Below are 15,259 nucleotides of genomic sequence, written 5' to 3' on the forward strand. Positions count from 1 at the left end.
TGGCGGCTGTCGGGGACTTGCTGGCACTGCTTTTCCTGGCCTGTCTGCGTTGCTCTGCTGCAGCGATTCTGTTGGCCTCACAGGATTTGGTGCCTTTGTGGACAGCTGAACGCCACTTTGGTCTGTCCATTGCATTCAGCTCCCATGTGTCGTGGCTGATGTTGAAGGCCTTCAGAGAAGCTTTCAGAGTGTCTTTGAAGCGCTTCTTTTGGCCTCCATGGGAGCGCTTGCCATGTTGGAGTTCACCGTACAGTAGTATCTTGGGGAGCCGGTGATCTGGCATGTGAACTACATGGCCTGCCCAGTGCAGCTGGGCCTGCATCAAGATGGTGTAGATGCTGGGCAAGTTTGCACGAGTGAGCACCTCTGTGTCAGGGATCTTCTCTTGCCACTTTATGCCGAGAAGTTTTCTGAGGCTGGTGGTGTGGAAGTGGTTCAGCTTTTTGGCGTTTGTAGACCGTCCATGATTCACATCCATAGAGTAGTGTGGTGAGAAATATGGCCTTGTATACTTTGAGCTTCGTCTCCAGGGTGATGCCTCTCCTGTTCCAAACGTTCTTACGGAGTCTGCCGAAGGCAGCGCTGGCTTTGGCGAGTCTGGCATTCACCTCGTCGTCGATGACAATTGTGCGAGAGAGTGTACTGCCCAGGTATGTGAACTTGTCCACCGCGTTCAGTCGTTGCCCATTGATGAAGATGTTTGGTTCAACGTAAGGTTTTCCTGGAGGTGGCTGGTGCATCACCTCAGTCTTCTTTGTGCTGATTGTGAGGCCAAAGTTGTCACAGGCAGCAGAGAACTTGTCGACACTGTGTTGCATGTCAGCTTTGGAGGCAGCGTTGAGAGCGCAGTCATCAGCAAACAGGAAGTCGTTGACGGTGTCTGTCCTCACCTTGGTTTTTGCTTGAAGCCTCCTGAGGTTAAAGAGTGAGCCATCTGTGCGGTACCTGATGCCAATGCCTACGTCAGCGTCTCTGAAGGCATCTGTCAGCATGGCTGAAAACATGAGACTGAACAGGGTGGGGGCAAGAACACACCCTTGCTTGACTCCGTTGGAGACAGGGAATGGTTCTGAAGTCTCTCCGTTGTCTTGGACTCGGGCCAGCATCCCATCGTGTAGTTGCCGTATGATGGTGATGAACTTTCTGGGACATCCGTACTTCGCCATGATTCTCCAAAGGCCATCTCTGCTGACAGTATCGAAGGCCTTGGTCAGATCGACATAGGTGGAGTAAAGGTTGGTGTTCTGTTCCTGACACTTCTCCTGGAGCTGCCTGGCAGCAAACACAATGTCGACAGTCCCGCGTTCTTTCCGGAAGCCACACTGGCTCTCTGGTAGGAGACCTTGCTCAAGGTGCGGTATGAGACAGTTGAGTAACACTCTGGCCAGAGTCTTGCCTGAGACGGACAGCAGGGATATTCCACGATGGTTGTCACAGGCCTGACGATTTCCTTTGCGCTTGTACAGGTGTATGATGGAAGCGTCTTTGAGGTCCTGTGGAACTGCCTCATGCTGCCAGATGAGCTGGAACAGCTGATGAAGCTTCTCAGTCAGCGCCATACCACCTTCTTTGTAGACCTCAGCTGGAATGGAGTCTAAGCCAGGGGCTTTGCCATTGGATAGCAGAAGGATAGCTTTCTGGGTCTCCTCCAAAGTTGGAATGGCATCCAATGACTCACTGACTGGCACCTGGGGGAGTTGGTCAATGGCTTCATCATTGATGGTGGAGGGGCGGTTCAGTACGCTGTCAAAGTGTTCAGCCCATCTCTCAAGGATCCCGTCCTTGTCAGTGATCAGGGTAGAACCATCAGCACTGAGGAGTGGAGCAGATCCGGAGGTGGTTGGACCGTAGACTTCTTTCAGGCTGTTATAGAAGTTCTTCATGTCGTTCCTGTCTGCAAAGCCCTGGATCTCATCAGCTTTGTTGCTCAACCAGGAATCCTGCATCTGCCGCAGCTTCAGCTGGATGGTGCTGCGTGCGCTCTTCAGTATGTCTTTCTTTGACTGTGACTTGGAAACTTCAATGTGGGCTCTGTAGGTTTGGTGTTTGTCTTCTAGCAGCTACTTGATCTCAGTGCAGTTCTCATCAAACCAGTCTTTGTGCTTCCTGACAGAAGGCCCCAGGCACTCCATGGCAGTGTTGTACACCGTCTCATGCAGTGTGCCCCATGCTGCTTCCACATTCTGGTTGTCCAGCACGGTGGACTCAAGGTGTTCCTCCAGGGTGTCAGCAAAGCTCTGCTTGATGTTGCCTAGCTCCAGCTCGTTGACATTCAGTTGTTTGAGTGCTTTCATGCCCTGAGGCCGTCTCTTGGGCTGGATGCGGAGGTTGAGCTTGGAGACAATAAGGCGGTGGTCTGTCCAGCACTCGGCGCCGCACATGGCCCTCGTGACTCGTACGTCTTGCCTGTCCCTCTTCCTGACGATGACAAAGTTGATGAGATGCCAATGCCCAGAGCGAGATGCATCCAGGACATCCTGTTACGGGTAGGGAGGCAGAAGATGGTGTTTGTGATAAGAAGGTTGTGCTCAGCACATGTCTGGAGAAGTAGTTGGCCATTGCTGTTACAGTTACCAACCCCATGCTTCCCAATCACTCCTTCCCAGGAGGTGCTGTCACAACCAACTCTCGCGTTAAAGTCACCAAGAATGATGAGCTTGTCTGCGTTGGGAACAGTGGTGATGACAGCATTCAGGTCCTCGTAGAACTTGTCCTTGATCTCATCTGGGTTGGTCATGGTGGGCATGTAGGCGCTGACAATGGTGGTAAACTTCTTCCCGTTGCATATAGGGAGTTTCATCGTCATCAGGCGATCGTTCACTCCTTTCGGGGGGCCAGCCAGCTTGCCAACGAGGGTTGTCTTCACTGCAAAGCCAACTCCAGCCTCACGTTTCTCTTCAGGTCTGCGACCACTCCAAAAGAAGGTGTAGCCTGCGCCTCGCTCACAGAGTTCGCCTTCTTCTGCCAGTCTGGTCTCATTTAAGGCAGCGATGTCGATGTTGTACCTGGCTAATTCACTTGCAATGAGTGTTGTGCGTCTCTGTGGTCTGGCTGAGTCGCCTCTGTCCAGAGGCGTACGCACGTTCCATGTGGCAATGGTCAATGGGGTGCTCCTTGTTGACTCACTTGTGTAAACAAAGTGAGTCTATGTTTTAACCCGGTGTTCGGTTGTCTGTGTGTGTGTGTGTGTGTGTGTGTGTGTGTGTCTGTGTGTCCGTGGTAAACTTTAACATTGACATTTTCTCTGCAAATACTTTGTCAGTCGACACCAAATTAGGCATAAAAATAGGAAAAATTCAGTTCTTTCCAGTCATCTTGTTTAAAACAATATTGCGCCTCTGGGATGGGCACAAAAAACATAAAGAATGAAGCCTAATTATATGCAAACTGCATTTACTGTTATATTTATATTTTTTGTATTCTCTAAACTTGGCACTTTGATCTGATATTCTGACCCAACAACAAGAGCAGTCATTATTATCATTTTTTGTTCAAACAGGAACTTCTTTTGCTAAGCATGGAAGTTTTATTTATTTTGCAAACGTTTTGGTGCAGATAGTAAAAAAGGGAAATTACTCTAATTAATGCTAGGGGACTTAATTTGCTTTAAACTGATCTTTCTCATCTTAAACATTGCATTTTGAAACAAGAGAGACAAGGCCTTCAAGACTCACTTGTGATGCACTTTTTAAAAAACATCCAAGCTTTTTATGTATTGAGTATAATTTCAAAATGTAATGTTTAAGATGAGAAAGATCAGTTTAAAGCAAACTAAGTCCCCCAGCAGAGTAATTTCCCTTGCACCAAAACGTTTGCAATAAACAAAACTTCCATGCTTAGCAAAAGAAGTTCCTGTTTGAACAAAAAATGAAAATAATGACAGATCTTTTGTTGGGTCGAATATCAGATCAAAGTGCCAAGTTTAGAGAATATAAAAAATATAAATATAACAGTAAATGCATTATACTCAATACATAAAAAACTTGGATTTTTTTTTAAAGTGTATCACAAGTGAGTCTTGAAGGCCTTGCCTCTCTTGTTTTCTTCTTTCTTTCCTTTGTGTGTCGACTGCTTGAGTAGGGTCCCCGTCAGCTGCGGTATGCTGACTAGGGTGGTGTGGACCAGGCAATGTTTAGGGCTGTGCATCTCTGTGGTCTGTCTGAGTCGCCTCTGTCCAGAAGCATACGCACGTTCCATGTGGCAATGGTCAATGAGATGCTCCTTGTTTTCTTCTTTCTTTGTGTGTCGACCGCTTGAGTAGGGTCCCCGTCAGCTGCGGTATGCTGACTAGGGTGGTGTGGACCAGGCAATGTTTAGGGCACCTTTTCTAGCCCCTTCCTCATGCCATGGAGGTGAGCAGTGCTGTCCTGAAGAAGGCTGCTCAGTCGCTCAAGGGGCTGCCGATCTCCACCGCTGCTCCGGTCAGTGAAAAACGACCCTATGGCCTGAGCCGCCTGTGTGCAGGTCCACGGCTACGACTGCCAGTGTACCCACACTTGTCGCTTCTTCACTCGCCTGTCGCCACAGGGCTTGGGGAAAATGATGGTATGGGATGAAGGATGACTGATGACTTGTGCGATGGCTTTGTTTACAGTGAGGAGTTGCGCACCGTTGACCTCACTCTCTTGTCCGAGACCATCTGTATCCAGTGGCAAGACGAGGTCAAGACAACTGGAGATGGAAACGGATGCAGTGGATGACCTGGATGTCCTATGTGCCTCATCCTGCCCTCAGCACTCCACAGTGCTCTGCTGCAACCGCTTTCCTCTCCGTTGAACCATGAAGGTTTCTTCCGCAGCGTCCGCCGGATCCAGTCTTCACATGCTTGGGTAGACAAGCCCTAACTCACCGAGGGGTTGAGACCCATCGGCTACCCTCACCTAGTTTAGCCAACCTGTCAAAGCGTTGTCCGGGGATTGGGCGCTGCCGCATGCTAGCAGCTTCTAGGACCCATAGGTGAGAGCTGGGTGCCGGTGGGGACTGACAGAGGACGAACCACTCCCGGAAGAGCGTGACAAGCCCCCCCTCTAGAGGTACTACCCCTCCCCTGCACCCCCTAACCCCCTATGTGTGGCAATGACTTCCCCAGTGAAGGGGAGAAAAGGAAAGTAGATGTGGTACCAATGATGTGTGGCAATGACTGCCCCAGTGAAGGGGAGAAAAGGAAAGTAGATGTGGTAACTATGATGCATGACAATGACCAAACTACTGTCCCAGTGAAGGGCAGAAAAGGAAAGTAGATGTGGTACCAATGATGTGTGGCAATGACTGCCCCAGTGAAGGGGAGAAAAGGAAAGTACCGTAAAGTTTGGTCTATTGAGCGCACTGGTATATAAGCCGCACCTACTAAATTCTGGAAAAAATTGAACTTTATACATACATAAGCTGCACCGGTTTATAAGCTGCGCATATTTCCGGTACCGGAACACATACTGATACTACATAAAAGCTGTCGATACTGTAGGTTATGAAATAAACACAAGCGGGAACAACACAAAGAAAAGCAAGCGAAAATACTGCTAGTGCCACAAAACAAAACAAAATGATCCGTAATTTAGGGATAGTCACATTTATTCAACATCATCCTGCTCACTGAAGAGTTGAAGAGAACCGGCACAGCTTCTTCCGCCATCTTGTCACTGACTTCAGCCTCACTTTCACTTCATGAACTTAGGTGGGGGTCGCTGCTGGTTCGTTGCTTGTACTGTCATCTGCTAGGTCGATTGCCTTCAATTTGAAGGCTGCATCATAGGCATAACATCGCGTTTTCGGCATGATGAGGGTGTATGCTTGAGCAGAGTGAGAACTGAATGCTGATCTGAAGGCTCTAATGTGTGTGGATTTGATTTATAAAACGTGAACAGTTAGCACAGTATCCTGAAGCTCATCCAAAAATTCATGGACAGAAATCATGATTTTGGTGAGTTGAAGGGCAGCTAAGAATAGACGAGAACATGACACTCCCGGGATCGTTAAAATCGGCAAATAAGCCACATCCATTGTATAAGCCGCAGAGGTTGAAGCTGGGGTAAACAGTCGCGGCTTATAGACCGAACTTTATGGTAGATATGGTACCTATGATGTGTGGCAATGACTGCCCCAGTGAAGGGCAGAAAAGGAAAATAGATGTGGTACCTATGACGTGTGGCAATGACTTCCCCAGTGAAGGGGAGAAAAGGAAAGATGTGGTACCTATGATGTGTGGCAATGACTTCCCCAGTGATGAGGAGAAAAGGAAAGTAGATGTGGTACCTATGATGTGTGGCAATGACTTCCCCAGTGAAGGGGAGAAAAGGAAAGTAGATGTGGTACCAATGATGTGTGGCAATGACTTCCCCAGTGAAGGGGAGAAAAGGAAAGTAGATGTGGTAACTATGATGCATGACAATGACCAAACTACTGTCCCAGTGAAGGGCAGAAAAGGAAAGTAGATGTGGTACCAATGATGTGTGGCAATGACTGCCCCAGTGAAGGGGAGAAAAGGAAAGTAGATGTGGTACCTATGATGCATGGCAATGACCAAACTACTGCTCCACTGAAAGGGAGAAAAGGAATAAAACGTGGTACCTATGATGTGTGACAATGAACCCTTCAGCCCACCCACCTCCTCTCTCCCTTCATCTGGCTGATCCTCTCCTCCCTCTCCTTCAGCAGACAGCGCAGATAGCCGATCTCACGCTCATACTCCTGGCGCTGATGATTGAACAGGTCATCTTGTTCCTTCAATCTGCAAAACCATTGAAAAATATTTTTAATGTATGAGATAAACAAGATAAACAAATGTGCATATTTTCCTTCAACTTATCAAAGGAAACGTGTGTGTGTGTGTGTGCGTGTGCGTGTGCGTGTGGGTGTTTGCTTTTGAGATGTACATGTGTGGCAGATTTATTTGCCAGATTTTAATGTTTGTGCATGATTGTTTGCTTTTTTTAATGTATCACAAATATTTGTCCATTTTGTTATATAAAGTATATGGTGCCCTGATTAATTCTGGTGATGTGCACAACAGAAATGCTTCATTATAAATATAATCATCATTATCAAACTATTTCATGGCAGTAAAGTATTATGCTGTTTGTTAATTTTGTTTTATGCTTCAATCAATGGCCCAGAATCATATCACAGGTTATTAATATCAGCTAGAAAAGCAGCTATGTCAAAATCAAACAGTTCTAAATTAAACTGCTGATCAACAAGATCAACAGAATAATTTTTTTATTTAAGTCAGTTTCAGTTCAATTTCAGTTTCTCACTGCATTAGGAAAAATCCATATACGCTACACTACATCTGCTAGGCAGATGCCTGACAGCAGCATAACCCAATACGCTTAATCAGGCCTTGAGTGCATGCTTATATATTTGTGTACAAATCAGAGTAGATTTCTTCTGCAGAATTTTGCCAGAGGATAACACTCTCTTTGCCATGGGTTCTTTTTCAGTTTAACTCATATAGTACTGCCGGTTATCTCCCCTGACTTTCCCCACAGACAACCCATTTGTATGGGTAAAAAATCGAATCGCCAAAAAACAAATGTTAAATTTATGAACTGAAAACTTCTAAACATGACAAGTTAGTTGGGGACAAAATATAAAACTTCCTCCCTTCTTATGCTATCATACAGTGAGATGATGAAAGTATCCATATTTTTGGTTCAAAATTTACACACACTGATAACTTGTAAACGAATCCAGGAAAGCACAAAGAGTTTGAAGCAAATCAAATTCAGAATGTTATATTGCCACGTTAGGGCCCCTTCATCTAATTCTGTTGTCCGCCTTGTGACTGAGACGAAACTGGGTCATTCACCATTGTTGACACGAGCTGTTCACATGAACCAGTCACCGCGAAAATAACTTTCCTGCTCTCGAGCACAGCAACACACACTGCATTTATCAGTCGCAGTGGAGAGTGGAAAGGTCAGTTAAGATATTCTTAGTTCATAACATCATTATGGAAATTAAGTGCCACCCCAAAAATTCAAAACTACCAACGGCCCCGATCAGGATCCTTTGTCTGAAACGGTTGTAAACAGTAGGGCCTCAATGTGGCCTTTCGTCCAGAGTGAGTTAAGTCAAGTGGCTCACAATCAAGTTGTTGGTCAACAAGATCAACACCCCAACAATGAACAGCATCCACTGCCACAACAATGAACAGCATCCTCTCCCACAACAATCAACACCATCCATCACTGTACCTGACTGCTGGCCCACACAGACATCTACATCAATACAGTTTAAGCAGTAACATTCCAAGTCCATACAAGTAATCAAACCAATACACACTAAGTTCAGGTACTCTGTCATCCTTGGACACACAATGAATTTATCCAGACAGGCTCAAAGTTCACAGCGCATAACTGCCCCTGAATGTAAAATACAATAAACTTGTGAGCTTCCTGTTTTTTCTTGTATATGGAAGCAGGTATACAGAAGCCAGGTTCACTCACTTTTCTGAGACAGTCTGAAGCTTGGCTGATGCCCTCAGTTTGTACATCTGCAGGAAAGGGACTTCATTATATAGCATGCCTGTTACCAGCATAATGGCAGTGCTGGGGCAAACAAAATAATTCTATAAAAATATACATAAAGAAAGAGAATAAAGTAACAGAAACAAAGTCCCAATTACTCCATAATAAAAACAAACAAACAACCAGTCTTGCACAAGGAAAGAAAACTGACACCAAAACATCACTTTGGCCTTCAGATGTACAAATTCACCAAATGTGTTCAGTTTTACAGTGTCAGAATTTGTTTCTGTTAACATGAACAAGGACTCAATAGTCATTGACATATATATAATAATAATGGATACTTATATAGCACACTATCCAGAAATCTGCTCTAGGTGCTTTACAAAAACACTTTTGTTAACATAAAACATTATATCTATGTTACATACACACACCAAAATGTGACCACACACACACACACACACACACACACACACACACACACACGCACACACACACACTGCATACATACATTTTAACATACATGTGTATCTAACAGCTACCCTAACACATACGCACACATAGGCAGGCACAAACTTACATAAACACACGCACACACAATACACATTCATATACATGCATGTAGTTATGTACACATACATATGTATACACACATAGTCAAGCACACCTAACGAAAAGGAAGTGGACCTGCCACAATTGAACTTATTGCTGAGGGAAAAGGTGAGTTTTGAGACGAGATTTAAAAGATGCGAGGGAATCAGAATGATGGAGGTTATCAGGGAGCTTGTTCCACGTCTTTGGCGATTGAAAAGAAAACGATCTGTGTCCATAGGTCTTACTTCTGACGTGAGGTATCCTGAGAAGTCGAGTATCAGAGGAAGAACGGAGCTGGCAAGACGGGGTATAGATATGGATGAGTTCAGAAAGATACTTGGGGCCAGATCCGTTGACTGCAGAAAAGGTCAGAGTGGATAGCTTATAGTCTATTCGATCAGAAACAGGCAACCAGTGGTGAGACTGAAGGAGAGGAGAGACATGGTCAAATTTAGAAGCTCTGCAAATGAGTCTGGCAGCGTTATTCTGGATTCGTTGGAGTCTGTCTAACAGATATTTGGGAAGGCCGGCCAAAAGAGAGTTGCAGTAATCCAATCTTGAGAGAACCAGAGAGCATACAAGTGTCTTGGTTGCATCGGTTGAGAGATAGTGGCGGATAGAGCTGATTCTACGCAGTTCCAAATAGGCAACTTTACAGATATTCGAAATGTGCTGTTGGAAGGAAAGAGACTGGTCCAGGATTACACCAAGACTGCGAACAGAGGGAGAAAGTGAAACAGGTGTGCTATTGATCAGAACAGAGTCAGGAAAGGAAGGATGTTGACGAAACTTCTTTGGACAGGTTATCATAAATTCAGTCTTATCATCATTTAATTGCAGCTTGTTGAGAGTCATCCAGTCCTTTAGGCCAGCAATGCACTCCTGTGTTTGAGTCACCAGTGCATCAAATTCAGCTATGGAAGCCGACTGATAAAGTTGTGTGTCATCAGCAAAGCTCTCATGCGACATCGCATGATGACTGATCACATCCGACACAGGAGCCGCATACAGCACGAAAAGAACAGGACCTAGGACAGACCCTTGTGGGACACCATATTTCAAGGCAGATACTCTAGAGTATCTACCATTTACACACACTTTCTGTGTACGATCTGACAGGTAAGACGTGATCCATGCTAGTGCAGTGTCACGAATACCAAAGGAAGTTTTAAGTCTGTTCAAGAGGATAGAGTGGTCGATAGTGTCAAAAGCTGCTGACAAATCTAAGAGAGCAAGAACAGATATCTTATCCTCATCAAATCCCGAAAGCAAATCATTCACTATTCTAAGAAGGGCTGTTTCGCAACTATGACCACGTCTATAAGCTGACTGGTGGGAATTAAGTAAACCATTCTGTTCCAGATGAGCTAAGAGCTGAGACAATATGATCTTTTCTAGCAGTTTTGATAAAAATGACAGATTAGAGACAGGTCGATAATTTTTCAAACAATTATGATCCATTTGAAGCTTTCAGGGAAACAACCAGACAGTAAGGAAGAATTGATGACATGAGTAATATGTGGCAGTAGAACATCAATACATTCAACCAACAAAGAAGACGGGACAGGGTCAAGCTCACAGGATTTCGGACAAGCGCTCAGACACACTTTCTTCACATATATGTGTATTTAACTTTTACCTTTTCATTCTATGTGCACATATAATATTGATAAGGACTGTCTGCTTTCCTCAATCTGAATGTTAGGTGAGCAAGTGCTTTAAAAAAACAACAACAAAAAACCAACTGTATGTATTAATTCTTACCTAAATCCTGAGGATAAATTTCCACATAAATGACAAATAATTATAATGAAAAACACAATATAACACCAAATGTATAAAACCCAAACCCCACCATAAAAGAATACGAAAAACAAATGAAAAAGAACAATCCTTAAACCCTTCTTCAAAATGGTTGACTGAGGAATAGCACAAGTAACACAGGGAGGAAAATGAACATGAATGCAGTACCTGGAGTTTTTTCTCCATTCTGCCCATGACCACAGTGCTGTCCCTGATCTGGCTGACAGTGTTCTTGCAGTCTCTCTGTTTTTCCTTGGCCTGCAACAGTCACACTGGGATACTGTTTACACTGATCGCTGGCCCAGTTTTTTCCACTGGAGGAAAGGGAGCAAGTAGTATGGAGAGCCGATTAACATAAAAAAACAAAATACTGGCTTGAATGAGGTGAGAAATGTCAATGAACACAGCAGTAAGGCACACATAAAGATAATCCGACAGTGAAAAGAAGAGAGAGGAAGACAGTGACTGACACACTGCTGTCATTGACACACGCTACTCACCACTCTGAAAGCAGTGTCTCTCTCCAGGGCTGTCTTCTCCACCTGCACACAACACACAGTGTCATCCCCAACAACACACACTGCCATCCCCAAAAACACACACTGCCATCCCCAACAACACACAGTGCCAGCTCCAACAACACACAATGCCAGCCACAACAACACACAGTGCCAGCCCCAACAACACACTGCCATCCCCAAAAACACACACTGCCATCCCCAACAACACACACTGCCAGCCCCAACAACACACAATGCCAGCCGCAACAACACACAGTGCCAGCCCCAACAACACACACTGCCAGCCCAAACACAACACACACTGCCATCCCCAAAAACACACACTGCCATCCCAAAAAAACACACACTGTCAGCCCCAACACAACACACACTGTCAGCCCCAACACAACACACACTGCCAGCCCCAACAACACACACACTGCCAGCCCCAACAACCCATCAACACACAGTGTCAGCCCCATCAACACACACTGCCAGCCCCAACAACACACACTGCCAGTCCCATCAACACACGGTGTCAGCCCCAACAACACACAGTGACATCCCCAACACAACACACACTGCCAGCCCCCAAAACACACACTGCCAGCCCCAACAACACACACTGCCAACACCAACACAACACACACTGCCAGCCCCAACAACACACACTGCCAGCCCCAACACAATACACACTGCCAGCCCCAGCAACACACACTGCCAGCCCCAACACAACACACAGTGCCAGCCCCCACAAAACACACTGCCAGCCCCAACAACACACACTGCCAGCCCCAACACAACACACAGTGCCAGCCCCCACAAAACACACTGCCAGCCCCAACAACACACACACTGCCAGCCCCAACAACACAGTGCCAGCCCCATCAACACACAGTGTCTGCCCCAACACAACACAGTGTCAGCCCCACGAACACACACTGCCAGCCCCAACAACATTCAGTGTCAGCCCCAACACAACACACACTGCCATCCCAAACAATACACACAGTGTCAGCCCCAACAACACACACTGCCAGCCCCAATAACACACACTGCCAGCCCCAACAACACACACTGCCAGCCCCAATAACACACACTGCCAGCCCCAATAACACACACTGCCAGCCCCAATAACACACACTGCCAGCCCCAATAACACACACTGCCAGCCCCAACAACACACACTGCCAGCCCCAATAACACACACTGCCAGCCCCAATAACACACACTGCCAGCCCCAAAATACACACTGCCAGCCCCAACACAACACACACTGCCATCCCAAACAATACACACAGTGTCAGCCCCAACAACACACAGTGCCAGCCCCAACAACACACACTGCCAGCCCCAAAATACACACTGCCAACCCCAACACAACACACACTGCCATCCCAAACAATACACACAGTGTCAGCCCCAACAACACACAGTGCCAGCCCCAAAATACACACTGCCAGCCCCAACACAACACACAGTGCCAGCCCCAACAACACACACTGCCAGCCCCAGCAACACACAGTGCCAGCCCCAACAACACACACTGCCAGCCCCAACAACACACACTGTCAGTCACACAAAACACACTGCCAGCCTTAGGAACAACACACATGCCAGCACACACACTGTTTAGCCCCAACAACACACACTGCCAGCCCCAACAACACACAGTGTCAGCCCGAACAACACACACTGCCAGCCTCAGCAACACACAGTACCAGCCCCAACAACACACACTGCCAGCCCCAACAACACACACAGTGTCAGCCCCAACACAACACACAATGCCAGCCCCAACAACACACATAGTGCCAGTCACAACAACACACACTGTCAGCCCCAACACAACACACACAGTGCCAGCCTCAACAATACACACTGTAAGCCCCAAGAACACACACAGTGCCAGTCCAACAACACACACACCGTCAGCCCCAACACAACACAGTGTCAGCCCCAACACAACACACACAATCAGCCCCAACACACAGTGCCAGCCCCAACACAACACACACTGTCAGCCCCAACACAACACACACTGCCAGCCCCAACAACACACACTGCCAGCCCCAACAACACAGACTGTCAGCCCCAACAACACACAGTGTCAGCCTCAACAACACACACTGCCAACCCCAACACAACACTCTGCCAGCCCAACACAACACACTGCCAGCCCCAACAAAACATACTGCCAGCCCCAGCAACACACACTGCCAGCCCCAACACAACACACACTGCCAGCCCCAACAACACACAGTGCCAGCCCCAACACAACACACAGTGCCAGCCCCACCAACACACAGTACCAGCCCCAACATAACACACACTGCCATTCCCAACAATACACAGTGTAAGCCCCAACAACACACAGTGTCAGTCCCAATACAACATTCACTGCCAGCCCCAACAACACACAGTGCCAGCCCCAACAACACACACTGCCAGCCCCAACACAACACACACTGCCAACCCCAGCACAACACACACACTGCCAGCCCCAACAACACACAGTGTCAGCCTCATCAACACACACTGCCAGCCCCAACAACACACACTGCCAGCCCCACCAACACACAGTGCCAGCCCCAACAACACACAGTGCCAGCCCCAACACAACACACAGTGCCAGCCCCACCAACACACAGTGCCAGCCCCAACAACATACACTGCCAGCCCCAACATAACACACACTGCCATCCCCAACAACACACACTGCCAGCCCCAATACAACACTCACTGCCAGCCCCAACACAACACACACTGCCATCCCCAACAACACACAGTGTCAGCCCCAACACAACACACACTGCCAGCCCCAACAACACACAGTGCCAGCCCCAACACAACACACACTGCCAGCAGCAGCAACACACAGTGCCAGCCCCAACAAAACACACTGCCAGCCCCAACAACACACAGTGTCAGCACTAACACAACACACACTGCCAGCCCCAACAACACACAGTACTAGCACCAACACAGCACACACTGCCAGCCCCAACTACACACAGTACCAGCCCCAACAACACGCACTGCCAGCCCCAACACAACACACACTGCCAGCCCCAACAACACACACTGCCAGCCCCAACACAACACACACTGCCAGCCTCAACACAACACAGGGTCAGCCCCAACACAACACACAGTACCAGCCCCAACAACACACAGTGCCAGCCTCAACAACACACAGTACCAGCCCCAACAACACACAGTACCAGCCCCAACAACACAGTGCCAGCCCCAACAACACACAGTACCAGCCCCAACACAACACACACTGTCAGCCCCAACAACACACAGTACCAGCCTGAACAACACAAAGTGTCAGCCCCAACAACACACAGTGCCAGCCCCAACACAACACACAGTGCCAGCTCCAGCAACACACAGTGCCAGCCCCAACAACACACACTGCCAGCCCCAGCAACACACAGTGCCAGCCCCAACACAACACACACTGCCAGCCCCAACAACACACACTGCCAGCCCCATCAACACACACTGCCAGCCCCAACAACACACACTGCCAGCCCCAACAACACACACTGCCAGCCCCACCAACACACAATGCCAGCCCCGACAACACACACTGCCAGCTCCAACAACACACACTGTCAGCCCCAGCAACACACACTGCCAGCCCCAACAACACACACTGTCAGCCCCAACAACACAGTGCCAGCCCCAACACAACACACACTGCCAGCCCCAGCAACACACACTGCCAGCCCCAACAACACACAGTGTCAGCACAGTAGAACCATCAGTACTGAGGAGTGGAGCAGATCCGGAGGTGGTGGGACCGTAGACTTCTTTCAGGCTGTTATAGAAGTTCTTCATGTCGTTCCTGTCTGCAAAGCCCTGGATCTCATCAGCTTTGTT

General features: G+C 47.6%; 1 protein-coding gene across 3 annotated transcripts in view; it reads right to left on the bottom strand.

Moving 5' to 3' along the window:
* LOC143300357 (uncharacterized) overlaps positions 1 to 15,259 on the bottom strand; it is a 92,157-nt gene that overhangs the window by 7,565 nt on the left and 69,333 nt on the right. For all 3 annotated transcript variants that reach the window (XM_076613967.1, XM_076613966.1, XM_076613965.1), the window contains 4 exons: positions 11,369 to 11,410; positions 11,037 to 11,126; positions 8,448 to 8,494; positions 6,605 to 6,727 (listed from right to left, as the gene is read on the bottom strand). In XM_076613967.1, the coding sequence (XP_076470082.1) occupies positions 6,605 to 6,727; positions 8,448 to 8,494; positions 11,037 to 11,126; positions 11,369 to 11,410 (302 nt within the window). The remainder of the gene's footprint in view (positions 1 to 6,604; positions 6,728 to 8,447; positions 8,495 to 11,036; positions 11,127 to 11,368; positions 11,411 to 15,259) is intronic.

The sequence above is a fragment of the Babylonia areolata genome, chromosome 26, assembly GCF_041734735.1.
Source record: "Babylonia areolata isolate BAREFJ2019XMU chromosome 26, ASM4173473v1, whole genome shotgun sequence".
Classification (NCBI taxonomy): Eukaryota; Metazoa; Mollusca; class Gastropoda; order Neogastropoda; family Buccinidae; genus Babylonia; species Babylonia areolata.